The 27,820-nt window shown below is 46.8% G+C and overlaps 1 protein-coding gene across 4 annotated transcripts; it reads right to left on the bottom strand.

The window, feature by feature from the left end:
- Positions 1-2,310: 2,310 nt before the first annotated feature.
- Positions 2,311-26,807, bottom strand: chas (chascon). Of its 4 annotated transcripts, none has more exons than XM_015185509.2 (7): positions 26,575-26,807; positions 22,558-22,895; positions 16,737-16,818; positions 13,107-13,276; positions 12,752-13,033; positions 5,995-6,502; positions 2,311-5,903 (listed from the first exon to the last, which is right to left on the bottom strand). In XM_015185509.2, the coding sequence occupies exons 2-7, from the start codon at positions 22,615-22,617 to the stop codon at positions 2,836-2,838; spliced, it is 4,170 nt and encodes a 1,389-aa protein (XP_015040995.2). In that variant the 5' UTR covers positions 22,618-22,895; positions 26,575-26,807; the 3' UTR covers positions 2,311-2,835. The 4 variants fall into 4 exon arrangements, with proteins under 4 accessions (XP_015040995.2, XP_033239811.1, XP_015040996.2 ...); XM_033383920.1 differs by having other exon boundaries at positions 26,611-26,807; XM_015185510.2 differs by lacking the exons at positions 22,558-22,895; positions 26,575-26,807 and adding an exon at positions 21,869-22,273 and having other exon boundaries at positions 16,737-17,770.
- Positions 26,808-27,820: the final 1,013 nt, after the last annotated feature.

Raw genomic sequence — 27,820 nt, 5'->3', positions numbered from 1 at the left:
TGGAATTTTATAGCCAGCTCGACAATGCCATACCCAGTACACGGACCTCTCTGTCACGGAAACATTTTCAAAGACCAATGAGGGTTATTTATTTAAAAATGTTCAAATATGTATTATTTTAGAAGGCAATACTGCTGAGCCCACCCATATCGAAATTGAATATATGGTCTTTAAAAAGAAAAATAGTAAAATTAAATATAACCATTTTGATTCAAACACAGGTGTATTGAAAAGTCTTTTTAATACTGTTGATATTTGACCTACAAATTAATAACACATTTATAGATTAAAATGTTTATATTGAATATTATTATGAATTCGACAATATTTATTTGAATATCAAAGGGAAAGACTGTTTATTTTGAATACTTCAGATTAAATGAATTTAAATATTTTTGTTGTATTTCGTGGAACTAAGCTTATATCAATTTTGAATGTCCCTTCCATTCCCAACTGGTACAATCATAACCATTCGAGTTCTACTGAGGTTGTGATTGCTGGAACGTGAGGACGTGAAATATTATCCGGTATGGCAAAATAATTTAAGCACCAAATTTAATTAAATTTAATTTAAAATTAAAAAATATTTATATGTTAATGACCTTTTTTTTCAAAGTGTGTTTTCTTTTTAAAAAATGTTTAAAAACTGATATTTTTTTTTAAATATTTTTTCAGATTTACTGCTTTGTTTTTCACATAACACACGATACTTAAGTTAGGCAAAAAACTACCAGTTTCTAAAAAAATTAAAAAAAAACACACCATGAAAAAACCATAATACAATTTTAAAGCACTAAATACATCAGAACAATTCGGATTGGCTCGAAGCGTAAATATGGTGTTGCAAAGTGTTATAAGTGTACTACAGGGAAGCTCCAATATACCCATAAGCTCTAGAAACACATTTCACAATTATAAGTTTACTTCTTATTTACAATGCAGTCTTTTCGACTTTGTATCTATCGTTTAAATGGCATAATGGCCATAACAAATAGACTGATACTTATTACAGAAACGAGCGGGAACCTTGTGAGACGCTGAAACGGACGCGGTGCTACTTAATACTCGGTGCTCAGGCAGTACATATATGAGCTTATGATTTATGTAATTTATTCAATATCTTTTATATGTCGTTTGGTATCGCTGCTCTCAAGACAGAACGAGGGGGACGTTGTGCGTTGCTGCCGAGACCGCAACTCTACATTTATACCCGATACTTAGTCAGTATGGCTCACCTCCGGCAGACGTCGCTAACACTGAACGACAAAGAGTGCGTGCGAGAAAGACAAAAAATCAGTCTGAACGTGTCGTCGGGCGCTGCGTAGCGAGCGAAAATTAATTTGTTACTCTTGGCTATACAAATGATTGTATATGTATCTGGTACATATGGTCATTCTCTATGAGTGCGCGATTTTTAATTTTTTCATCTCTTCAAAGTTGTGGGTGCCACAGATTTTCGTTCTTTGTGGGGCGGAAAGGGGTGAGGCGAAATTTTGAAATACGCTTGTAACAGTGACTTATCACAGAAGTCTGGGTACAAAATGTCTTTGCTCTAACTAGTTTAGTCTCTGAGCACTAGGCGCTCATAGACACGGACAGACAGACATGGCTGAATCGACTATTGATGCTATTGATGCTGATCAAGCATATATGTATATACTTTATGGGGTCGGAAACGCATCTTTCTGGACGTTACACACATACACTTTCACCATCTTATCTAATTATCAATCAATTAGATCTAATCTGTTTCCGTTTTTCTTTTAATTTTTTTACATGTCTCCTTTTTTCTATTCTTACACCAACACCAGCTCCGCCAAAGCGCTCACAGCAGGAATTTGTTTCTTGTGGCTCTAATAATGATCCGATCTGCCAGATATGGTCATTCTGCACGATTATGCCTTAGATTTTCGCTCTTTGTAGGGACTTGTAACAGTGTGATATCACAGGAGTCTAGATACAAAATTAGGTTGCTTTAGCTCTTAGAGTCTTAGAGATCTAGGCTATCATCGGGACGGGAAGACGATGCTGATCGAGAATATATGTATATACTTCCTTATGGGTGTTACACACATCCACTTCCGCCACAAATCTAATATACCCCTACACTCTTCGAGTACCGGGTATAAGAACAAACAAGTTTTGGATATTAGTTCCTTGTGTTGTGCTTAACACATTTTACAGCATGCTTTCAGGCGCCAACTGTAAATGAAGATTGTGATTTAGCTATAGATCACGGTCACCGTGTGAAAGCGAATAAAGTGAAAATGTCCAGCCAGAAGAATCGAAAGCCACTTTCGGGATCAGGACTTTGTTTGTTTTGGCACTTTATTTGTATTTGTATTTTTTATTTTAATTTGAATTTGTTTATTAATCAAACATGTACAATAATATCGAATTAATATTAGTTATTTTAGTTAGTTTATCCATACAACGGTATCTATACAACAAACGTTAAGATTAGTATAAAAAAAAAACAAAAAATTTAATCGAAATATTATAGATATTGCATTTAAATTTAGGTATTATTATAATCAACATATTGTAGATTACGATTAGAAGAGGCGTGGCAGGACAGCAGGAATGGTAGCGATTTCGTTCGATTTCTGATCATCCATTAAGTTTGGCCTTTTATTTTGATTTGCTGCTTGTCAAATGAAACTAAAGCCAAGGCCGGGCATTTGTTAGCGAGCAAATAGCGAGACAGCAAATAGTTAGACAGAGACAGAGACATACATTGGCATACTGTGTGTGGCTCTGTTCGACCATACGGCATACGAGAAGTGGTTATCGAGGGAGAGAGATAGAGAGAGAGAGAGAGAGAGCGATGGCAAATCACTTTCGATGGCCGGCAGTATTACGTAGCTCTATGATGGTCGCCCCAGAACCCCGTCGCAGATGCGGCTGTTGCTGCTGTGGATGCTGCAGATGCTGGTGATGTGTGTGGACATGTTGCTGGTGCTGGTGCTGGTGCTTGGAGTCCACCTCGCTGCTGCGACGCACGATGCTCGCCGTGTCCTTGTTGAGCTCGACGGACGGCGGGGACCGCGAATCCAGCGAGTACTTGGGCTGCAGCGGATACTTGTGGCCATTGGTGGAGGGGCTGCGCGGACCGTAGTCCTCATCGCCGTGGATTACCCGATAGAGATCTGGCGCCTGCTGGTGCAGGCCACGCAAGTACATCTGCTTCTTATCCTCCTGATATGGCAGGTCCGGGTCGTCCTCGTTGCCAGTGGCTATCTTGGTCAGATCCTTCTGACTGCGACTGATCAGATTGACAATGGAAGGACTCTTGAGACCGCTCTTCAACGAGTTGTCTTTCCCGGAGAACAAATGCGGATTGGACTTGTAGTTCTGGCTCTGGCCCAGCCCCTGTTCCTGCCTCAGTTGATAGCCATTGCTGTAGTTACTGTTGCCACCTCCGGCTACTCCGCCGCTGTAGTTGTTCTTGGTCAGCTTTTCTATGTAGATGGGACTAGGATCATTGCTACCGTTCATGCCGTGCACATTGAAGCTCTTGCTGCGGTTCAAGACCTTGGCATAGGTGCGCGCAGGCTTTGCCGGACCATGCGGCATTGCCTGGACCTGGCTCACTCCACGTTGCTGGGGATGCGGTTGCTGATGATGCTGGTGCTGTTGCTGCAGTGAAGTTGGTGCCGGGGGGGCCGTGACATAGGTAGAAGTAGAACGACCGTGGGGCGGTAGGGGCTTCTCTAGGCTGTAGCGCTGTTCGTGCATTTTGCGGGGCAACGTCTGAGCCGATCGGTAGTCCTGCTGCTGCTGGTGGAGATTGGGCGTGGAACCGCTAAAGCGCTGTCCGTGCTTCTGGTAGCGTCCCAGGGTATGTGACGAGGTGACAGGCGGCGGAGCCCGGGACTCGTAATAGTCGTCCTCCCGGTCCCGGTCCCGCTCTCGATCTGCTCGTTCCTCCACGCGCTGGTCGTAGCGCTGGCGCGGGCGTCGTTCATAGATGTTCTCCTTCCCGTAGAGGGTGCTGGAGTAGGGATCCTCGCCCAGGTAGTACCGTTGACGCGGACTGATCGTTTGCTCCAGGTGCTGCAGCTGGGGATCTGCGGACTCGGCTCGCTTGAAGGTCTGTCGTCCCGACTGCGTTGATATGGCTAGCGTGGATTGCGTCTCGGGCTTCAGAGGCTCTCGCTCCCGTTCGCGATCTCTTTCCCTCTCCCGTTCACGTTCACGTTCTCTGTCTCTATCGCGCTCCCTTCGGTGCTGAATGTCGCTTGCCGAGTCCTCTGAATCGTTGCTGCTGTGACGGTGCCCGCCCCCGATGTGGCCATCTATAACATTGTACTGCTGATAGGTAGTCACCCCAGCACCCGGTCCACCAGGGGCGCCACCGCCTCCGCCGTGACCTTGGCTGGGCGACTGCTCGCGGGACTTGCTGGAGGCGGATTTCATGCGGAACTTCCGCTCGGCGCTGGCCGAACGGATCTTGCTGACCAGCTTGCGCAGCGAGTTCCCTATGACTTGCCCCATCCGGCTGGGCTTGCTAAGGCCGCCTCCGCCTCCGGCGCTGCCACTGACCGCAGACAGATTTGAGGTGGAGGCAGATGTGGCCCCCGGACGGAGAGTACCCGTGCTCACGCCCGCGCCCCCTCCCAATGCTGGCGGGTAGTTGGACGTTGGGGCGAAGCGTGTGCGCTGCTGCTGCTTCCGGCTAAGGGTCATCGTGCTGGTGGGTACCTCCCGGGGCGGCCGCGTCATCAGGTAGTCAACCTGCGGTGACGAGGAGCGGCTGCGGCTGCGAGGTGGCGGCGAATAGTCTGGCGGTGGCTCCAGCGATGGCTGGGGTGCGGTCGCCTTGACGGGCACATGGACGTGGGCATGGCTGTGCTCGCCCAGCTTCTTCTCGATGGCACGTCGACGCTGCGGTACTGTGGGCCGAGCCAGGCCAAGGTTGCTGCTGCTGCCGGAAAACTCCATGGAAGCCAGAGACGTTAGGGGCGGCGTTGGGGCAGCGGGCTCGTAGCTCTTCCCGCGACCGTTTACCGCAGCGGGGGCAATTCCATTGACCGGATTGCTGTTGTTGTGGCGATGTCCATACGCCACTCGCTTGTGCGACGGCTCTTCGGGTCGTGGCGGCACTGGCGCTGGTCCCGGGCCGGGTATGGCCTCCAAGTCGTCGAGGGCATCGTGAGAGCCGCGCATGGAGCGGGCCAGGAATTGCGATGAGAGGCTCTGGCGCTTCTGCTGCAGGATATCCTCTCGGCTCACATAGCTATCCTTGGCCAGGCTGTCCTGTGCATGGGCAGTCGTTCCCAGTCCCGATCCCTGGCTGGAAGTGGGGCCGCTTATCTTCTTCTTGAGCCCGTTGCGCCGTATTGTCTCCTGGAGGTCCTCGCGGAAGGCCTGCGACGAGAAGTGATTTACCAGTGGTCCCGCCTCCTTGCGCTCCGACCAATTGGATATGCCCTGAAAGTACTTGGAGCGTCCTGCCCCACTCTGGTTCGCTGGCTTGCGCTCCAGTGTGGTTGCTGGGACCGCCATGGCGGGAGGCAAACGTTCCCGATCTCGTTCCCGTTCCCGCTCCCGCTCCCTCTCCCTCTCTGCACTGCGGGGCAGGGTCTGCGGGTGATGGGCGTGATGCTGGGGAGGATGATGTGGATGCTGGGTGGTCAGCTGCGACTGGGAATGGCCATGAGCATGCACATGAGCCGCCGGCTGGCTCTGCGACTTGATGGTCACATTGAAGTAGCTCTTCTTGGTGGGCTCCACTTCGGCTTCGGCCTCGTCGTCACGCGAGTCGTTGGAGGCAGTGGACTCGCTGCCAAAGTGCGACTCCAGCCACTTCATCGTCTCGCCCTTGCGGGTCTCCTCCTCGCGGTCAAAGTCGAGCGGCCGCTTGGTCAGAGCATCTTTGCGATCGGCCAGCAGGGCCACCTCTGGAAGGGAAGCGGAAGCACCACAGGGATTAGCTTGGCTTTGGGAGAGAGGAGCGGAGATTTATCTGGACCGGGGCCGGACTGTACTCACCCTTCTGCTGCTGCTGCTGGGAGCGCCGCAGCTTGCGCATGCGGTCCGAGAGGCTGTCCCAGTCACCAGGTCGCTCCAATTCGCCGGGACCGTCCTTGTCCATCTGGGTCGTCTCGGCCGCGTAGCGCATCTCGGTGGACAGCAACTTGCCGTTGGCTAGCACATCCACATGCTGCTCGTCGCGCTGGCGGAAGTATCGTTGATTTGCCGCCGTCGTTGTCACCTGCTCCTGCTCCAGTCCGAACCGCAGGCCCCGTTCATCCCTCTCGGGCAGCTCGTCGTCGAGTATGAGCTCGTGTTCGGTGGTCCGCTTGCTCTCGGTCACCAGCGTCCCGTCCTCCTGGGCCAGACACCGTTTTTGCGTGTCCTCCGAGTCGATGGTCTTGCGCGACTTACTCCGATTGGCGACCACCTGCGGCCCCAGTGGCACCAGCTGACGTTGGCTCTCCGGCGAGCAGAGCACGGCTTCAAGATCCTCGGCTCCCTCGCGTACTGCCTTCACGTAGGTCTGCCATGGAATAAAGAAGCCAAAAAACTTTCGCTTAGTATGCCACATTCTAGTGCAGTAGCTCATCTGCTCATCCCCAGTCCCCAGTCCCCAGTACCCAGCCCCCTTCCCTCTAAGCGTTGCATCACTTCTCCAGCGATGCAGTGACTGCACACACACAGCCCGTCCTAGCTCCCAGCTGGGTTTCAGCTGGCTTTCGTATTCAGAGCAAGACAGAGTCGGAGGAGCAGCGGAAAATCCATTTACTTCTTCAAGCTTCAAGCTTGGATGGGGCAACGTCATTGGGTTAGCGGTAAAAGTCAAGAATGCAAAGCCAGCTCGAATACGTGTGTGTACAAGCGACATGGCAACGATGACCGAAGCTTCAGATACCTCTGGATGGATCTACGTACAGCTGCCCTTAATCGTAAGGATCAGCATTGGTACTCGTACGATAAGATCGTATGATCAGACGTCAGATGTCAGATTTGGTAGGTCCGTTCACGGGGTCAAAGTCAACGTCAGCTCAATCGGATTGCTTTAAGGCTTCTAAAGAATACATGCGAGTAACCTAAGTACTAATTTATGTGCGTTGCAATAATACGGGCAATATAATAACCATGATAATACCTTCTGAAATGCTATAAACAGAAGAAGAAACAGCAGTCGAAGAAGAAAACAAAGAGAAGGGTGGGGTGGCATGGGCAGACTAAAGAAGGAAAAACTTAGGCATAGACATCTCAAGGTCGGATGGGATCGCATCGCTGGAATAGATGACAAGCAAAAGGCACGCCTGGGTGACCAGCGCTGGCCATCTCCGAACCGCAGAAGAGATCGCTTTGTCCGACCCCTTCCTATCCCCATACCCCGATCCCCCCCCACCTACCTACCTGTGGATCCACAACTGGTTGTAGTTTTTGTTGTCGTCGACCTTGTTTAACGGTAACGCGCGTAGAAAGTGTTTTGTTGCTGGTTTTGCTTTCAGTCTGAAACTTGATGGTCAGTCAGCCCCCACTCATCCCACCCCTCAGCCGTTGTCTATGCCCCTGCCCCTGCATATACAGCATCCGCTCCCCTCCGTCATGCGATTCGCCTCTGGGGCCTTTGTTGTTCGCTTTTCAACCCATTGAGCGTTCGATGGCAAACGAAATTTGCCATCCATATGCCATATGTCCATCTGTAAATGCACAGTGCACAATGCATAATCGCTGATTCACTGATTAAAGCCCAAGAAAATGCAGGTTCCAGTTGAAGAAAATTAGCATTAATCTTAAGCCTCAAAATATTCGAGGCAGCCAAGAAAAAATGTAAATTCTTCCGGCCAGAGCTCTTGATTGCCCTATATGTATGTGAAAGCGGTCGGATTTGGGTAATATTTAATACAAATTATGTTTAAATTACTGAGTTTTCGGAAAAATGATATTAGGCAAGTATCAAACCTTGGAGTCGTGACAAATTCTTTATTTTAAACCCAGTGAATGCGCAGAATATTTTGGGGCGTCATCCAGCTCCTATTATTTTGAACTCTACTGTATGCATACTATCGCAAATGTGTGCGACGGTGTCTGTTGGCTTACGGCGCTGCTAGCTTCATTGATTGATCAACGAAGCAAAGCCAGAGAAGGGGAATCTGATCTATAGAGATGGTAAAGAGCTGTTGTCGTTGTCGTTGTCGTTGTCGTTGTCGTTGGTGTTGGCGCGCCAATCGATGATTAATATCAATCGATGACGTTGACGTTGACGCTGACGCAGACTTCGAAGCGAAGACAGACTTTGCCCCTCTAGTCTTTTTATAGCATTGTCAAGCGGTTTGTCATTGACCAAAAATACCGTAACCCAATGGGCAACACACTGAATGTGGGCATATTCCTTCAAGGGAGAGCTTGCTGTTTTGCACAAGGTTAAATCTGAAAATGTATAGGGATTTCCAGATGCTGAGTGATCAAATTCGAGTGCTTCTCAGGAAGTGCTTTTGGAAACCTTTCCAACTGCAGCTGTCACACTAGAGGGTAGAGAGGGTATGCCCTGTTCGAGTGTATCCCCTCTTCTTTCATGACTGTGATTTATCTTCGACTTGACTTAACTTGGCCGAATCTCAAACTGAATTCCAACGAAAAGAGTTGGACCTGCTGGGCCATAGGGGCAGTGGTAATGGGCACGGGGTCCACTCAGCGGGGACTGTGACAGGGCTCCATAAGTAGATACATACATACTTCTCTTGCATGTACCCATACCCATACCCATACCCACACACATACCAATATTCAAATGGACTGCTGGCCATGTTGCCTGGCATGCCAAGTGGCCTGGCCGAAACCGAACCGTCGAAAAAACAAAGCCGAATGAAAGACACAAAATCGCAACAAACTAAAACAAAAAATACGAAATAAAAAGAGAAATGAGCAGATTTTAAAAGGGGAGCCGAAGGGGTGGCTCGGTCGGAGTGCTGGAGCTGGCGCTGGAGCTGGAGCTGGGCTCACCGACCAAGACCAAGACCAGTTTGCCTTGGGAGTTGCTCAACCTCACGGAGCTCGCGATCGATTATTATTATTGTAATTCAGTTAGTGTGCGGCCAACGCCAACGCGCCAGCCCGCTTCATATGATAATCATAGCCAAGTCGATGATGAGGTTCGGGGCTGGTGCTTGAGCTCGAGCTGGAGCTGGAGCTGGAGACAGAGCCAGAGTCAGAAGTACACCCAAAGCTGGGTGACGGGCGGTGGGCAGTGGGCAGCCAATAGTGGACGGACCAGATACCCTTGCAGATGGATTTTGTTGTTTGGATTATTGGAAAAATTATCAAGCTCCGATTCTGGTGTATACCCGTACATCCTCCCCGCATTGAATCTCCTATCAAATTAGAGATCAGCTCCCAGACAGGACATTCCTTATTGTTTAAAAAAAACTAAATTTGGCTTTTGGCGGGATATGTGCGGCATATATGTGGGTTGGTGTACCACACAAAATACCAAATGAAGATAAGATCCCTAGACGACGAGCAACGATGATCCCATCACTAAAAAGAACGACGAACAACGATTATGCCATCACGAAGAAGACGACGAGCAAGAAGAGACAAGCAGAGAAATAAAACGACGGCGGTACCGAAAAGACGCAAAAACGACGACGCACGCAGAGAAGAAGAATAAAACGACGCAGAATAAAGAATACATTTATCCTAAATTTATCAAACATTAAATACAAATTAGTTATTAAACCTAAAGTAAATAAAAACCCCACATATATATTATTTGTACGTACATACATACATATGTGTTTATTATGTTCTGTAGCATAGATCCCGAAAATTGTTTTACTGGGAAGAATAGTACTTCATTGGGTTTCAGAACCATATCAGAAGACCAGGCAGATGGATCTTCAGATATGGCTATACATATTCATGTAGATACATATAATGTATAGGTTCGGAAATGCTTGCCTCCCTGCGCGGCAAGCAGCTGGGCATGTGTATACTTAGTTAAACGCCCCGTTGCGAGTCCAAGTCGAAGCTCGACTTGGGAACGAGTCTGGGAGTCCAGACTTGGGCTGCTCTAGAGGACTGAGTGGGGTCTGCTCTGGGTCTGGTTATAGTTTCCGTTGCGTGAAGTTGTTGCCCCCTCGGCCCCTTTTCCTGCCCCAGTCCCAGTCCCAGTCCCTGTCGCTGCCACAGCCGTTGCCCCAGCTGCTGATTGTCATTTGCTGATTAGAGTTGTTGGGGCTGGATCGGTTTGGTTTGGTTTAGCATGTGGGCACCTAGACTGACTCGAAACGGGTTTCGGTTTGGGCTACAGCTAGCCAAGTACCCACACACACACACACACAGACACACACACAGAAACAAACACAGATGCAAAGAAGTACTGAAAAATACAAGAAATGAAAATTCAAATTCCAAACACTTTTTAGTGGGGTCTCTCTTGCCAGCAGACTTCTGTGAATGTTGTGGCATGGACGAATTTAATGCCCACTGCAATCGTCTCAGGTCTACTCCCCACAGCCCCCCATTCTGCTTTGTGTTTATATCTCAATCTGTGTATATGTGTCTGTGTGGGTACTTGGATGTATATGTGTGGTTAGGTTCATGGACCTTCCTCAGACACGCCTAGAATCCAAGCAGGAGACTCCTCTCCAGCTATTGATTAAACCTGGCTCAGAACAGGTCTGCGCAGCTCAGCAGACCAGCTGCCCTAGCCCGAACGCAAAGAGTGTACTCTGCCTCTCTCCCTCTCCCTCTCTCTCTCTCTCTCTTCAGTTTTCTCCCTCTCTGTCTTTCACTGCCTCTTGTAACATTAACGACCACAACAAGAGGAATCATCAATACACTGAAAATCAAAGATTGATATTTCGGGATGGGGATTATCAGATAACCAGATTTAAACATATTCCCTTTTCAAATAGTAGTATATCACTTAGATATACATATGTACATATGTTAAAAGGTATAACATTTATTAGTGACAATATTAACCGTGGATATTCATCAATATTTAGATATCTGTATGTACATACATACAATTGTCCATATGTACAGGTGAATTATGTATCACCTTGAAGACACACATAAAAGATACGGGAACCACGATCTTTTTCAAATTTCAACCTTTTTCTTTCCGTGCAGCTTCAATGGCAATACCTTTTTGGTTTGGTTAATTGCCAACTACCGGTTAGGTTGGCATTAGCTCCAGATCTGGTCAAGAGCTATAGAGTCTAAGAGTCTCTTCTTATTGGGGGTACGGTTAGAGTAGGCGTGGTGGAGATGGGGTTACCGTATATCGCACATTTGAGAATTATGCCAATTGTGGTTGGGCTTGTTTGCTGCTCCTTTTTCGTCGTCTATATGCTGCTATGCTGCGCCTTCTTTCAGTGATCTCCCTTTTTCTGCTCCTCCTTCCGCTTTTTTGGTCACTTCGCACTCAATTGGCGCTGCTCTAATCTGTTGGAACCATCTGCCATAGGTGGACCCACGCATTAACAGTTAAATTAAGACACAAACACACACAAACACACACACACCTCCCACCAGAGAGAGTCCGCGATTAGGAGAATTGTGAAGCGAGAGAGCACGAGAGAGGAAGAGAGAGTAACTAACGAAATCACAGAGCAGCGCCGTTGTAAACAAAAAAAATACACACACCTACAACAACACAGCCAGATGTTAGGTCCAATGGGGAATACGTCTATCCAACGCTCGAGCTTTTGGTAGCGAAAGCAAAGACAGAAACTGTAAACCAAATGCAAAGACAGAGAGATACACGACGGCACTGCAAAGCCGAATCGAACGCGCTAAATGCAAAACGAGTTGTCTTGGCGCTCGCTCGGCGGCGACTGATCTGACAGCAGCAGCGGCAGCGAACGGCCCGCAGCTCGAGTTGCTTTTGAGATGCAGCCAGCAGCCAGCAGGCAGCAGCAACAACACCAATAACTTTCGAATGAGCTTAAAAGCAGCCACAACAACAACAACAACAGCAACAGCAGAGGCAGAAGCAGAAGCAGAGATATCAGAGCAGGTAGTGGCAGCGACCGAACAAATAAGAAGAAGCAGCAAGAAAAGGAAGTCTAGCTTCGGGAGTCGGACTTTTCATACCCTCGTAAAGAGAGCGTTTCTATCAGAGAGCAGCAACGAGTGATCAGTTTTGGGTAACACCTGATCACATACTCGCAAATCGTATGAGGTATGATCGATGCGTTTCGTGATAGAAACTGAAGATTTTGGCGGCGTGATAGAGCATACTCGGTGCAGTTATCTGGCTCTTGTGCCAGCTGTATTCTACAATCTAGAATCCGCTTTTGATACGATTTGGCGTAGTATTTACGTGGTGTACCGAATCGGTTGTAAATGCTGATCATAAATATATGTACATATGTATAATCGATGCGTTGCATACATCTGGTCTACTTCATAACCTCCAAGGGTATACAAAAAACTCAACGCAACTGACCAATGGCGCTGCCGCTGCTGGCGTCGCTGCTGTCCGTCTACATTGTGGCTTTTCACGCCGAATTGATTTTCAGTTATTTACGCCAATATTCGGTTTTGCTTGTCCGCACTCTCCTGTCTCCGATTACACACTAACAGACACACTTCCATTGAAGTCTGTGTGTGTGCATGGACCTGACAGGCGGCTAAACCGCTCCTGTCTTCTGTCTGCATCTCTGCATCTCTGCGAACCGGTATCTAGTGCTGTCCGCTCATATTCTTTAGCAAACGTAAGTTTTAAGACTATATGTATGTATGTATGTATGTACCTCGCTGTCACGGGATTGGGACTCACCTGATCCGTAAAGTCACCCAGGTGCCGAATATCCTCCGTCTCGTGGTAGTCCTTGATCTCCTCGTGCGAGATTACCCGCTTATCGTCCACCTGCCGCACCAGCCCATCCACGGGACGTGGGACCATGCGCTTCACCAGCTTACCACCGGATCCACTGTCCGGCCCGAAGGCCTCCTGTAGCTGGGTCAGCTGCGACTCGCTCACGGCGCTAGCCTGCAGGGCTGCCACATCGATCAGCTGGGCGTTCCCATCCAGATCATCGGGCAGGTCCAAATCGCGTTTCTGCGAGCAAGGAACCATCATCGGAAACCATCAATACAGAAACCGGATTGATGGGTGACACCAGTGGACTCACCTCAGTTGTTTCCGTCTCCTGTTTGTCAGTGTCCTCGGTGGTGTTCGTTGACACAATGGGGCCAGAGTCCTCGATGACTTTGCCATCCTGCAGCTTCACCTGCCTTTTCACTCTCGTCTCGATCTGTCTGGTCGTGGTTAGCTCTGTCTTCCGCTTCGTTATCCACTCCTCTGCAATGAACGGAAGTTTGATTAGAGCTTTACGAATTTTGAGCCGCTCCCAAAAGAAGACTACAGAAAGCTCCACTTGAGCTCGGCTCTGCTGTAGACAAAGCTTTTGCAGCCGATGCTCAGACCAAGCTCAAAGGAAGCTTTTCCCTGGAGCTTTTCTCCAATTTAATTAAACCGCACAAAGGACTTTGGTTGGTCAATTCCAGTTCTTTTTTAGGCTGGGATTGCAACATACCAGCCACGACTCCAAGATGCCTCATTTGCATGTGGATAAAGCCCATTTTGGACTTGCCACTTCTAACAAAAGAAACGGGCGGAGGGGAGGGGCAGGGCACTGAGACTGAATCGCTTCAGCGATCTGTTGCCGCGTTTGAGTTGCTCGCCCAATTACGTAACCAAGTCCAAGTTGGTCTATCTGGTCCCAGACCCAGCCACAGCCGCAGTCTCAGTCCCAGTCTTAGTCTCAGAGTCCGACTCCGATCTCTGCCTAACTGTACTCGGTGTGTGCCTGTGTTGGGCAACCTGCACTCAGAGGTGGGCCAAGAGCTGGCAGCCTAAGCTCTCTTCGAGCACGGACATCCGACAACTGGCAAAGCACAGATTTCTGCTCTTTTTTTTGTTGCATCTGAATGAAAACGGAGCAGAGGTTTTCTTCGCTTTTTTGCATCGACAGCGTCTGGGGCTCTCTGTCCCCAGCTCCGTCTCTGACTGCATTGAAATCGCTGGACCATTAAAGGTCGCTTATATAATCTATCTGCATTCGCAGCAGCAGCAGCAGCAGCAGAAACCGAAACGAGACGTCTCGTTGTCTGGCGTCTAAGGGGGGAGTCCGGCGTCAGTCTCGCGACTCGCTTCAAATTCGAGCCCGCAATCGCCCATCCGCTGGGCAGTCGATCGAACTAGGCGCAGTCAAGACTGCCTACAGAGGGAGGCCCGAGCTGAACTACAGGAAAGCTGGGCAATTTCCTAAATAAAGCACTATAGAAAATGACCCATGAAGGGTTTTCCTTAATATTAATTTCTAGGTTCTTTTAAGTATAATATTAAATTCTATGGCAAGAGAACCTGTTAAGCATTTATCCAGGAATCCCGTGTGAAACATCTGGGAAGAGATGTGTTTTAAATGTTAAAAACTATTCTGTAAATGCACATTATGATAAAGCGTACTCTTATTACAAATATCATCTGTTCAACTGTTCTTTCCGAAAAAGATTCTTGTATTCAGATTTATTGATGGAACGACCTAGGTTATGGGTTGCTTTAGATCCGACTTATGGAATTATATTTCATTACAGCAATGGTTCTCATTACCTACTGGATAATTTGGGAGATTAGGTACGTATTTTTTCTACGATTGCAAGCAGTCTATGTATCTGTCGTTAGACCTAAGCCTCGTCATGCCATAGGTTTTACTGTGGCAAGGCCCCTGCCCCGTCCCTTAGCCCCGGCAGTCTATTGTTCGTATATTTGCCTGACCAGACTGTTTATCTTTATCATTTGTACATATACATATATCCGCATTGTTGCAACTGCTGCTTCTCTGCCTTCCCCTTCCCATTCCCATTCCCATCCCCCTGAGCAGTCGGGCAGGCACTTCATAAATAGCAACAACTTTGCCAGCAACAACTACAGCAATCACAATTAAGCAAACAAAGGGAAGGGAAGGAGGAGCAAGAGGAGCAGGAGGTGGTTGTGGTGCAGCAGGTTAAGGCATAGGCAGTGGTGGCGGCGGTGGCGGCGGAGGCGGCGGTGGCGGAGACGGTTGAGGTGTATCGGCTGCAATAGCATTCTCAGTTTCGTTTTCATTGTTCGATCCAAGCCGATTCGATTCGATCGATTGCGCTTGGGCTGACGCTAATGTTAATTTATGTTGCATGGCCACGCCCACTTAACAAGCCTCGATTTCTGCCATCGATTTGGCCATAGCCAAAGATTGCATTACATCTTGGGCTCCCCGCTGATCCGCCGATCTGCTGATCTGCTGATCTGCTGCACACATTTGGACTAATTGTGGTATCGATTATGGCCAGGCCAACGGTTTCTGTCAACCGATTTCCTCCCAATCTCGATTTTCATCTGTTCCACTCCTTCTCCTTTGCAGCGCAGCACTTGTTAGGAGGAACTCGATTCAACAGCAGTCGGGGGGAGGACAAAGACGACTGAAAGGAGGACGGGGAGGAGGAAGAGGAGGTGGAGGAGGTGTTTTGAGTGGTGCACCAATTATTGTAATTTTTCCATAATTTTTTCAACCATCTCCGTTTGCATATGGCCAAATGTCGTCGGGCGCTTGTCAGGCTGCCTTGCAGTTGATTTTTAATGATTTGCTAACGTGGGAAATCTGCGAAGCTGTGCCTTTTCGCCGGATCACTTTTCTGGGCTCGGTTGCCAGTCTTATGTAGTCTTGTCAAGACGTTGAGTGGGGTTTTCCTCTGCCCGCTTTTCCATGCATTTGCATTTTGCTGTTGACTGCTTGTTATTTCTAATTTTTACACGTTTTTCACTCTTTCTGCTCGGCTCATACATTTTTCAGATTGCTGCCAGTAATCGACTGATTGTTGCAGTTGCAGTTGCAGTTGCTGTTGCTGTTGGAGCCACTGCCTCTGCTGGCAGTAGCGCCTTTGTGTTATGTTAATCACATAATTAAATCAAGACTTTCTATAATTTCCGCAAGTGGCGCCCCGGAGGGCTGCAACTGGGAAAGTAGGGAGCGAAAGGAATTTGGGATTAGCTGCATTATGAATATGGGAATGGATCTCATCGCATCGCATCGCATCGCATCCATAAGGGATTTCTCTTTCATGAATCCACATTCATTTTCATAGGTGTCCCCCCATAGGTGTCCGATTTTCTGGGGACTCCCCGTCGCATTTTTAATGTGCGAAAGGTTGATCAGAGATCGATCTGATTGAGTTTCTTCCCCGCTGATTCAGTCACTCGCGCGGCCTGCATTCGAAGTGAGCTTCGTACAATCGATAGCCGAGTGAGTAATCGATGGACAATGCAAGGAGATCTACGACTATTCAGATCTCGTCTCAGTCTGTCCCTCTCTCCAGCTGTGATCTCACGCTCGGGCCTCTTCTTGATTGCTGGTCGGTTGATGCTTGGAAAGGTTTCGACAGCCCGATGATGTCACTTGATTGGCTCACCCGCGATCATTCCCATTGATCTGATTGAATGGGCTTATGCAAGGTTGATTGAACTGGGCTTGAGATCACCGCGACCAGAACGATCCCCAGATCATATCATGATCATGGCCTTTTAGCAAGAATGAGTCTGGCCAGTCTTCGCACCAGTCTTCGATCTAATATTCCCTATAGAACGCATCCTGTGTGTATCCAGTTCTAGGAACCGACAGGATATTAGGGATGTCCCCTATGATAAACTCAACTCATTTACCTATTCCAGCAACTAGCTCCAGATTATTCCCCTTAAACCCGTACGTTATGTGCCCCCTACTTACCTTCTTTGGTTATAGCTTCTGTATCGCAATTGGGTGCCGCTGCCTCGTTGCTCTCTTCGTCATCTTTGGGTTCGAATTCGACCTGCGAAGTATCAATGTCGTAGAAATTAACGCGGGTCACGTGACGCACGTAGTCAGTGGTGGTGGTTGTAGCTGTGGTTGGAGTTGGATTGGTGGTTGGACTGGTGGTGGTGGTGGTGCTGTTAGTGTATCTGGCGGCGGGCAGTAATGATAGCGGTGGCCCTGGCAAGGCCTGGGCCTGGACACGAAGGACAAGCGCGATAGGTGACGGATGCGATGCCAAAAAGTCTCCCTGGCGTCCGCATCCGTATCCATGGGAACGTGGTGGCTTGGGCACGGCATTTGTGGGCTGCAGCTGCGGCTGCCGTTCCGTCTGCAGGCGAACCGGCACCCATCTCCCCTGGGCAAAGGCGGGCAGTGCTGCTGGCTGATGGCTATGACTATGACTAGGTCGGAGGAGACGGGCCGGCTGCTGGTGCTGTTCCCGGCTCTGGTGCTCGCGCTGGCGCTGGAGGTAGCTGGCCGGGATGGCCGTGTCCCCCGTGGAGGCCGACGAGGACTCATTGCTGCTGCGGTCGGATGAATCCGGGGGGAAAGGAGGATCGTGCTTGGGCGGTGCCTGTGCCTGTGCTTGGACGTGGGCGTGACTGCTGCTGCTGCTGCGGCTGCAAGTGCATGGCGACAGTAGGAGGATCACCACCATTCGATCATCTGGCGGTGGCTGTGGCTGTGCGCTTTCTGCTGACTACATCTGCATCTGCTTCTGCTTCTGCTCCTGCTCCTGCTCCTAATCGTGCTGCTGCCTCTGTCCCTGCCCGTGTGCTGCGCCAGCTCTGGTCCCAGCTGAGACTTCAGCTCGAGTTGCTGCCCTTGCCACAGCCAGTGGCCACCCGATTAGTATTGCTTGTGCACTTGCTCTCCAGCGGATCCGGTTCTCATTGGCCACCCAAAACATCTCAGAGCGCGGCTCCCGGCTGCAGCTCCAGCCTTCAAAGGTGACCAAAACTTTCCGACTATGAGCCAAATCGAAGCGAAATGAGAACAAAATTAAGCCATAAATTATGGACATACCATACATATGTATATATGTATAGCTAGAGAGACAGAGGGAACGAGAGAGAGAGAGAGAGAGGCTGTTAGAAAGGGCTACAGATAGTTCTGCCGCTTCAGTCATTCCCGGTGGGCGTTAAACCCGCCAAGCGTAAACCCCCGAACGGGCCATGTGCAGCTGAGCGAGTGCCACGAGCTCATTAAGCCAAGGGCCATAATTGGATCTGGGGGTTGGGAATGGGACTGGGATTGGGATTGGAACTGGGATTGGGACTGGGACTGGGACTGGTACTTGCTCTGGAGCCTCCTTAGCGGATGGAAACAGAGAAACTCAGAAACCGAACCGCGTCAGCTCCCAAAGAGCAGAGTTCAAGGCGGTGAAATGTTAGATCCAAATGGAAACTCAAACAAAACAAAACTCATCTCAGTTGGATTCAACTATGCCCAAAATGCGGTCAAAGGTAGCTACAGAGTAGAGCTACAAAAACCAGAGGAGAACCTCTGGCCTGTGACTGTAGCAAGCAAAAATATGAGACAAAAGCCTGTGTGGACAGAAAATTGAACTGACTAATCTCATTGGATAACGGGCAGGCTTCACGCGGAGGACCTTAACTCTCAGCTGACAAGTTCCTTCGGGTGACCCTTGGCTTCTGGTAAATCCCAGAGTAGAATGCCAAGAACGAAAATAACTAGGAGCTGAGAAGAACCAATAGTGCTGAAGATCAAACAAAAATGAGCTCCCGCTTAGTTTTCACCTCTTTAAAAGAAAATGTAATATTTGTTTTCTGGATATTTTCCAAGATTTCTAAAACTATCTGTTAGAGCTGCAGAATGTACTCCTCTTCATCAAAACTTATATTTTGCTCAATTCGAATAGCTCTCAGTGCACTTCCTCTAGCAATGTTGCTGTTTTCATAAAAAGCCAATAGTCAAAACATTCCCCATCCTTACGATGAGATCATACGATTTACATATGTATGTACGTGCATATATGATGTCTTCAGTCAACACTTCGGGTAACACTACATTAAGTATGACCTAGATTATCGCTTCCAACTATCCAAATGCTTCCCAACTTTGGACAATCGCTGGTCTGTTGGCTCTGCTCCGATCGCAAGACACTCAATGGCTTCCTATGGACATGGCACAGAGACGGACTTCCCTCTCCCACAGCTTGCCACTAATTTGCTGTTGTGCGAAAACGATTCTTGAATTGATAATTAGGCAGACGAACAATAAATCTGAAGAGTGCCATTGTTGGTGGGTATTTTTCCGATTGCTTGATTTGCTATTTTCGGTTTTTAGCGATCGATTTGGGCTTCCATTGGGACGCTCCGCAACCGGTGCTGGGGCCGGCCCGGCCCGGCCCGGCTTTGACCATCAATAAGCGATCATTGAAGCCGCAAAACTGACGTCAGACCGACACAACAACAATTAATTGTGACTGCAATTTGGCCATTTTTGTAATTGTTTCCGGTCAAAGCTACCTGTTGTTGGTGGTTTTGTTGGCTTCGTTAGTTTTATTTGCCGCATAGGTATGGGTAAAGCGACAGCAATTGACAGAGAACAGAAAAGAGAGAAGGAAGCTTCTGTGCTCCTTCTCCGCATCAGGCGCTGGCTCCTCTTTTGTCGAGCCCCGCTCGACAGTGGGGTTGGGAGCTGGGAGCTGGGAGCTGGTCGCGCCCAGCTATGAGTCAACAAATCTCACAGTAAGCTTTTATACCCTTGCAGAAGGTATTCTCGTTCTGCCCCAAGGGCTTGCCCCCCAAAAAGGGTAGCATTGCCGATCATTTAAAGACGATTTATTCTTGAGGATGCGTTGGGATATCCTCCGTTCTGTTTCTATACAAGATTTGCAAATCTGTGCGAGAAAACCTGACTTACTCCTTAAGGCCAAATTTTTCTGGCTTGATCTTTACAAGATTCCAAAAATATAAATTTTTTAGTGACCGTTTGCTATGGATAGGAGCTTGTGGGAGTTATCTTTTATAATACCAGCAAACTCAATTAATTGCAGTGATGAAATTCGGCTAGTTCTATACTCAACGTATGGTCTCTATAGGAAAGGGTATGTAAACCATCGGCTCCCGAAGGTATCCGGTCTCTGAGCGTAGCTGAGCTAGAGTTGGAGATTTTGTAGAGTTTGGTAAAATCTGACAATTCCGAATGCAATCGCACTGCCAGTGCCTTTTACTTGACCCAAAAGCAGCGACAGCAACAGCAACAGCAACAGCAGCGACAACTTCATGTGAGAATGCTTCAAGCTGAGACAAAGTTTGAGCCGAGCCCACAAGTCACGCACTGGTCAACGACGAATAGGTATCCAAACAGGCCTCTCGCCGACCTCAGCCCCTCCACCATTGTTGTTGCAGCTAATTCACGCCTTTTGGCCATACAAAGACATTGAATTGTGGACGCAGCCAAAAAAATTTCCTTTTAGAAGGGAGGGAAAACAAATCAGAAATAGTTCAGACCGCCCCCACACTCCCCTCCTTCACCACTCACTACCCCATAAAAGGGGCAGCAAAAAACAACAAATAAACAAGTTAAAAGAGCAGAAGACAGGGACAACAATAACAACAAAAACAGTCGAAGCTCTTTCAAAAAGGCAGCCACACTTAACCACAAACTAACGGCGAACAGAGAGACAGGGATAGAAACAACAACCACAGTTGTGGGTGCTGGCTCTCCTCCCTGTCCCGTCGCCCACCCACCCCACGATCTACCACTTTGTCAGCCCGCCTGCTGCCCGCACGGTGTCGTCCACTTTTTGTGCAGGCTATGATTTGTTGCATGAGTGTGTTTCTCATGGCTGTTGCTGTTGCTGTTTCGATACCCTATCACGGGGTATAGAGATTCTGAACAGACATACATACATGCATACCTGCACACTGGATTCCATCCATATCCAACATCGTACTCCGGTCTATATCCATTGAAACTATTCACATAAATACTTTTGAAGCAAAATCTGACTGGATCTTGGCATAAAAACTCTTTAACGCCTAGATTCCATCACAATATAATCATTGTACCTACATACAGACATACATACATATGTATGCGTGTGTGTGCATAAGTCACATGCATCTGGATGTACACAGCTGACATAATAGTTATCGATCTAAAAACAAGTCATTTCGTAGGAAAAGCTACTCAAGCTGTAATTGAAGATATGTATGAATGAAGACTTTTTAAGGGTATCAAACGGTACGGCTTCCCAAAGCAAGTCATCCTTTTCGTTGTTATTTCTTTCGGACTTGGAACTTTTTAATGGTGGGAAAATATTTGTGCCTTATGGCCGCCAGGGTGTGTGGGAGGGGCGGTGGTGGAGCTGCAATACTTCTCCAATAGGAACTAGGAGCATTAGGAATTTGATGTACCAACATATTGCGTATACTACTCGATCGATTCGTGAGTAGGAGGATGGTGATGCTGGGGGATGATGTAACCAACAAATAGAAGCGATCTAGCCTCCATTGAGAAGAAAATGTAGTACGAAATAAATGTACAGCAAATATGCAGCTAAGAGAAACAGCAACAAATGTCACGACAGCAAAGCAAAGAAAAACGAAACGAAACGAAACGAAGCGAGCAGCCATAGTCAGAGCCAGAGGAGTGAGGAGTGCAAGACTCGAGCTAATGATTAATTTTTTGCACGTACTAAAGCCTGAGCCATGTACGCTAGATAGAGCTGGCAGCTAGCATCGTATGCGACATTCGCTCGCACACACATGGATGCCCTAAGCAGCGGGCAAACTGGGAAATGGGTCGCAAATGCGTCTCTCCTATTCTCTCGCCCTCGTCACACAGAGTTGAACCTGCGATCCTCATTCCATCCCTCCTCACTGGCATTGATTGCGTGGATGCTCTGTCCTGGTCCTGGTCCTGGTCCTGGTCCCTCGCACACAAATAGGGACACCTTCTGGACAAATTCAGGGATCTGTGTGTGAACACCACCTGGCGTGCTTCTTAAAACATCCATTACATTACATTACACCTTCTCCCGCTCTCTCTCTCTCTCCCTCCCTCTCTTGTTTGCTGTCTCCTATTTTTCTCACCGTTCGCTCTGGGCACCAGCACACGCGAACACACTCTTTGGCGCTGTCACACTTTGCACTTTGCCTTTGCCATTCAGGCCGAGGCAGCAGCAGTAACAATTAGCAAAAAAAAGTTGTATAAAAAAACCGCAAATTGTGCAAAAACAAATAGCAATAAATACGAGTAGATGTTGCACTGGGGCACTTGTGTGTTTTTTTAGTTCGAATTTAAACGTTATTAAATGAACCGCAGCCCCTCAACAAAATGCAACAAAAGAAACAGAAGAACAGCAGCAGACAATTCAGACCGAACGCCGAAAATCAAAAATCAAAAACCGACGGTAAACAATCGCGCGGCGGAGCGCTGCTGAAGGAGAGCGCAAGCGCGAGTGCGAGTACGAGCGAGAGCTTCGATGGCGCGCATACGACTGGGGTATGGCGGCAAGCTGCACCGTTAGTTTGTTACACCTGAACTCAAAAGTTTTTGGGCCCAAGCCGCCGCCGCCGCCAATCATTGTTTTTTTTCCCGCGACGCGAGAGCTTTGCCTTTGCCACCTTACACAAAGTATCCAAGTGTGTGGAGGTGTACATGCATAGATACACATGTACATTTTAATGCATATGTGTGTTCGTGTATGTACGTATGCATGTGTATGTGTATGTGTGGTGGGTTAGGGGGTGGGATGTAGTGACAGGTACAGGGTACTTACCAGTTCATTTTGCTCGTCTTTGGCGCCAGCTTTCGATTTGCTGGTCTTGCTCAGAGCCATAGCTTTAATGGAGCAACCACCAGCAGGAGCTTGGATCCACGCTTTGATTCTTTTTTGTCTGTGTTTATTTTTTTTTTTGCTTTTATTGCAAGATTTTATCTTGTAAATCAATCGCAATAAAGTAGCCAAAGAGATGAAGCACGAAAGCTTCTCAGCTGCATTGGATTACGAATGTGCTTAGTCAAGTTTCAATCCAATTTGCGCCTGAAAGTATGCAGGGAGTTTATGCACCAAGAGTCTGTAGATGGCACCACGGTGCCGATGCAGATAATCAAAGCCTATAAAATACCAAGATATTGTATCAGGAAAAATTGCATTTCAATTGTCGTTCGAAGCTCCTTGTTTGTGGCGCTGGGGATACTGGTACGTCACTTCTCTCTTGGACTATTCTCTCTGCGGCGCAGAAAATACGTACTTTTCGATCCGAAAATTTCCAACAAAACCAAAGGTCTCCCATGCACTTTCTTGGTATTGCATAGTCTTTGATATCATAGTGTGTATACAAATTAGCTTTTTAAATTTTTAACACAATGGAAAGGTTTTTTATTTATATGATCATAAACTATCGATAGCCTTTAAACTTGCACTCCTTCACGGTACCCAGTTATTAAGGCTATGGATTTTTAATTAATTTATTCACAGATGTCGATTCATTTTTTTCTCGTCTTACTTATCGAATATTAAATATTATTTGGGTCTAAACAGTACATTAATATTTCGAAATGATCGTAAGCAAAATTTTTGTGGAAACTATTATAATTAAACTGCAAAAATTTCCCTGGCTAATCAGTATCAAATTGTTCGTATGTCACAGAGTATTTTTTCATTAATAGCTAAAGTATCCCCTGCATGTACATATGTACATATGTACATATAGGCCATACACATCATAGTCTGGTGAGAGTATTCAAAATTCCTAAACAATGCCATCGCACTACGGATGTTTTGAGTTCTCAAAACTGAAAGTTATTTGTTATTTATTTCTCCACAAATAAAATATTTATAAAATATATTAGCAAATTTAAATCATCAGCTCAAGAATTTTTGTACTTATGTATGTATTTCAAATGTAAAACATACTGATTTAAAAAATGTATGCGATAAGAATATCTTACCCTGCAAATATAATTTGCTAAATTTAAGAGTAAAGAATCTTTGGCTGAAAGCAACGACGAGAGCTAAATAATAATAAATAATTATTTGGATAGCTATATTATGCTCCTTCAAAATGACGTTGTATGGAAAACGGCTTTTGTAGGTCACCGTCAGACATACATATGTACATTTTGCTCTCCATGCACTCTAAGCTCCGTAAATCCGTAAATATCGTACGAGTATAAAAAAGAATGTGCACTTGAAATTTGGCGCATTATCTACCACCCACCATTTTTGTTGACAACGACATTGCAAAATTTTGAAATCTCACTGGAATACTAAATGACCGTGTTGATTTTTAAAATGTCTGAATAATATTTACGATATTACTTATTTTAAATGTTGAAATCGATCAAATCGAACCTCAAAAAATATCAACATTTTTTGCAGATTGTTGCAATGGCTTGGACTTGGATAAAGAAGCTATCGCTATTGAAAGAATGATCCTAGCCGATTACAGTGAATGCTCTGTCGAATAGGTAATATTCTAGTCCCAATTTTTGTGGATACCTCTCATGGGAAGTAGAAGCTACAGGAACCGTACCTGTTTGAGCCATATTGTGTTCTTCCTTGGACTAGATTTGAACTATTCTGCCTGTCGGAGTGAGCAGCAGATCTGCTTCTTCTGTATCTCCTCCTTGACTGACTTCTCATTTAGATAATTGCTGCTCTCGAAGAACTGCTTTGAACTGGTGGTGCTGCCCACTCGCTGTTTCGTCGCATAGTTTCGAACGCATTTGGTCAAAATGAGTTTTCGTTTTTGGCTTTGAAGCCTGATGGCCAAACCATTTGAAACGCCTTCGGCCGCCACCACCCGCCCCCGCCAGTTAATGAAACGTTCAAGCGTTCTTGCCACAACAACAACTAAAGCAAAAGCAACAACGAAAATAAAAACATAATAATATTGTTGACACACAAACAGTTTGAAGCCAACAAATCTACAAAATCAGAGGATTTTACGATGGCAAACACCATGCGCCATACATGTACGTAGATCTCAAAATGGATTTGCATATGCACAACCATACGTATGTGTGTACATATGTACTCATGTATGTATGTATAGCAAATATATAGACATCGAAACCCATATATTCCGACATATATCAAATATTGATAGCTGCTCGAAATGACGAAATGAGCGAATTATTTGCGTGTTTTTTACTTAACGTTTTTTCTTTCTTCGGCCCACACAGAGCCAGTATCTGCCATATATTATAGAACTGTGATCTGCTATATCTGTGGCGGTCTCTGCCTGTCTGTGTGTGTGTGTTTACGTATGAGTATGTGTATGTGTATGTGCGGCAAACATAACGTCGTACAAGGCATATGAAGTAGAACTGACAGTTTGTCATACCCGCCACAGTGTAACAGTCCTAAAATGATTCGTCGAATAAATGTTGAATGAGTGGATTGGTATTCGTACATGAAAGCAGAGATGAATATTCATTCATACGATATGCACATATGATAGATGGTTAGATGAATGAGTGGATAGATCAGATCAATGAATAAATTAATAGATGAGTATGGTCCTCCAGGAGCTGTGAGATTCTAGACTAATGAAGGAATTGATTGTGACCAATCAATTAATAAATGGGTAAATGATTCGATAGTATATATGTACATATTTACGTACATATGAATGCAGATTCATGATTTATGCAGACTGATTCATGAAGGGCGCGTCAATACGGTGAAAGAATAGTTCGCGTATGGTAGAATTGTACGCCGTTTGGTACGACTATATGCAAAAGATTGCAAGATGTGTTACTTGATAAAAGACACCTTTCCTAGTTTCAAGAACGTTTTGCACAATGTTCCGTCAGGAAGTGGGTACGTTTAAGCTCGGAAGGAAAATATTCTTTTATAACGTTGCTTGCCCGCATCATTTGTCCTAAGAAGCTCCTTTAGCGCAATGTTCTGTTGAATATATTGTTTCCAGGTTAAGACCATCTTTCAGTTTTGTTTTTGATTGTCCACCAGAAGACAATGTTCGCCTTCGAAAGTGGTATCCTCATGAAGGAGAGAGTATCGCCTAAAACTGGCGAGGCGATGCTAAAACGTGTTCGTTAGCGAAGGCTTCACTGTAATCATATGCAAAACATTTTACGGCGACCGCGGCGAAAGCCACAAAATAAAGATACAAACTAACATCGCGAAAGAGTCATTGTCATCGTCAAGTTGAATCGATTTCGATTCGATCGCATTTGAGATTATTCGATTGGACACCACGATCACTCGCTATACTGTGTGCATATATCCCCGAATATGTCTAGAAATTTACATGTACTGTATATATGTATATCTACTGTAAGCTCGGTTCTGGACGAGATCGGGCAAGGTCGGCACTAGGCACTGGGCAATGGGCTTCATCAGATGATCTCTCTCGCAGATCACAGATCGAACACTTAAAAAAAAGAAAAACAAACAAACGCACATATGGAGTTGGGGACAGAGCGAGGCTGAGCGTGGCATTTAGAGTGAGAGAGAGAGAGAGAGGGAAAGAGCCATCCAATTAGCCAGAAGACACATGAACGCATGGATACGGGCATCTGGGCAAACAGATGTTGCAAAAATGGCTAATGGGGCAGACAAGCGTGTCCAAAAACGCAGACAGGCACGCTCCTAGGGATGGGTGCCCATCAAGGATGCATCTATCGATTTTCAGTCCATAGATCATCGATAGATGAGCTATTTGGGATGTGGGGCGTGATCTTTTGATGATTATCCCGGTTCATTAATCACACAGTACTAACAATAACACTAATAACAGTGCAACACAGTCACACACACACTAACCGAAAGGGTAGGACGAGAGAGAGAGAGAGATAGTACTTAGAAGGAGTCGCGCGCGCGTTTTTTTGTCGTTTTTGCGTACGCCCGTCGCGAGAGCACTTTGAGCAGCAGGCCAGGCCAAATGGTTTGTTGTAGTCCGTCTGTGCCAGATTCACAACTGATCTACCTGCTGCCATAACCATAGCTCCGTTGCCGTCTGTCGCCGCAAAATTGGCGATCGCGCGCGCTGCTCAGCCGCCGCTCCCTGCTCCAGCCCCAGACCGAGCCAGAGCCCCACCGATCGGCGATCAGTATTTCCCATTCGCATTCAAAAGCTAAGCCCCAGCTTTGTGGTCGGTACATCTGCTAGCCAGCCACACAGCCACTTGGGTATTCATTCAAGTAACACAGACAGAGAGAGAGAGAGCGAGAGAGAACCGAAAAGAGACTAGAGAGAGAGAGCCATTTCGAATGGAAGCTGGCCAGCAGCTATGATGCGAATACCAGTATCGGGCAAGGTATGTTTATTCAAGGTGAAGCGCTTCCGGTCTAACCAATCGTGTCCGACCTCTTTCGTTAAATTTGTGTCCCGCATAGACATAAAAACGAAAGTAAAGAAGTGCATAGCCAACATAAACGTAAGTGCGCACTCTGCCTCACCCTACATTAATGAACACTGGAATCGGGGCTGGTCCCTAGATGAGCGGATCATTGAGAAGGAGAGAGGAGGAGCGAGCTGCTACCCTAACGTTAGATAAACATATGTATATGTATACTCGATATACCATAGGGTAAAAAACATTCGGTGATGTTGTTCGTGGCTCTGCGACAATATTTGGTTCGAGCAACTTGTCGCTTGAAGGTTAGGCCCGATTGGAATGCTGGCCGGCTCAAAGCGTTGGCGGTTAGGCAACGCCAGAGAGTAAAAGAGAGAGACAGTGAGTGACCTGCGCACACACCTACACTCAGCCCCACAGTAAAACTCATGTCGGCATGTCTCATGACATTTTGCAGAATCGCTGGGAATATCGAAGCTGCCCGCCAAACTGATAAACTGTTCGGGGAGGGGGATTGAAGGGGCTGAACGGAACTAGGAAATGCCTTTTGTCATTGGCACGCGCTACATGCACTGCTTGCCGGGTGAGGGGGTGGGTTGTCAGACGAACAACAGATAATACTCTCGCCCTGGTTTTTTTTCATGGAATTTTATTCTTTTTTATTGTTTTCATTTCTCATTAAGGTTTTTCTTTCAGTTTATATATATATATGT

The sequence above is a fragment of the Drosophila pseudoobscura genome, chromosome X (genome assembly GCF_009870125.1).
Source record: "Drosophila pseudoobscura strain MV-25-SWS-2005 chromosome X, UCI_Dpse_MV25, whole genome shotgun sequence".
In the NCBI taxonomy this organism is placed as follows: domain Eukaryota; kingdom Metazoa; phylum Arthropoda; class Insecta; order Diptera; family Drosophilidae; genus Drosophila; species Drosophila pseudoobscura.
Note: the sequence above shows the minus strand (reverse complement) of the source record. Positions and strands in the feature narration are given on the sequence as shown.

Coding starts and splice junctions, on each gene's coding strand:
- chas (XM_015185510.2), bottom strand. CDS start 17,460: ATGGTGGTGATCCTCCTACTGTCGCCATGCACTTGCAGCCGCAGCAGC. Junction 13,034..13,106: donor AGGAGACGGAAACAACTGAG/GTGAGTCCACTG, acceptor CCTTGCTCGCAG/AAACGCGATTTGGACCTGCC. Junction 5,904..5,994: donor CCAGCAGCAGCAGCAGAAGG/GTGAGTACAGTC, acceptor CTTCCCTTCCAG/AGGTGGCCCTGCTGGCCGAT.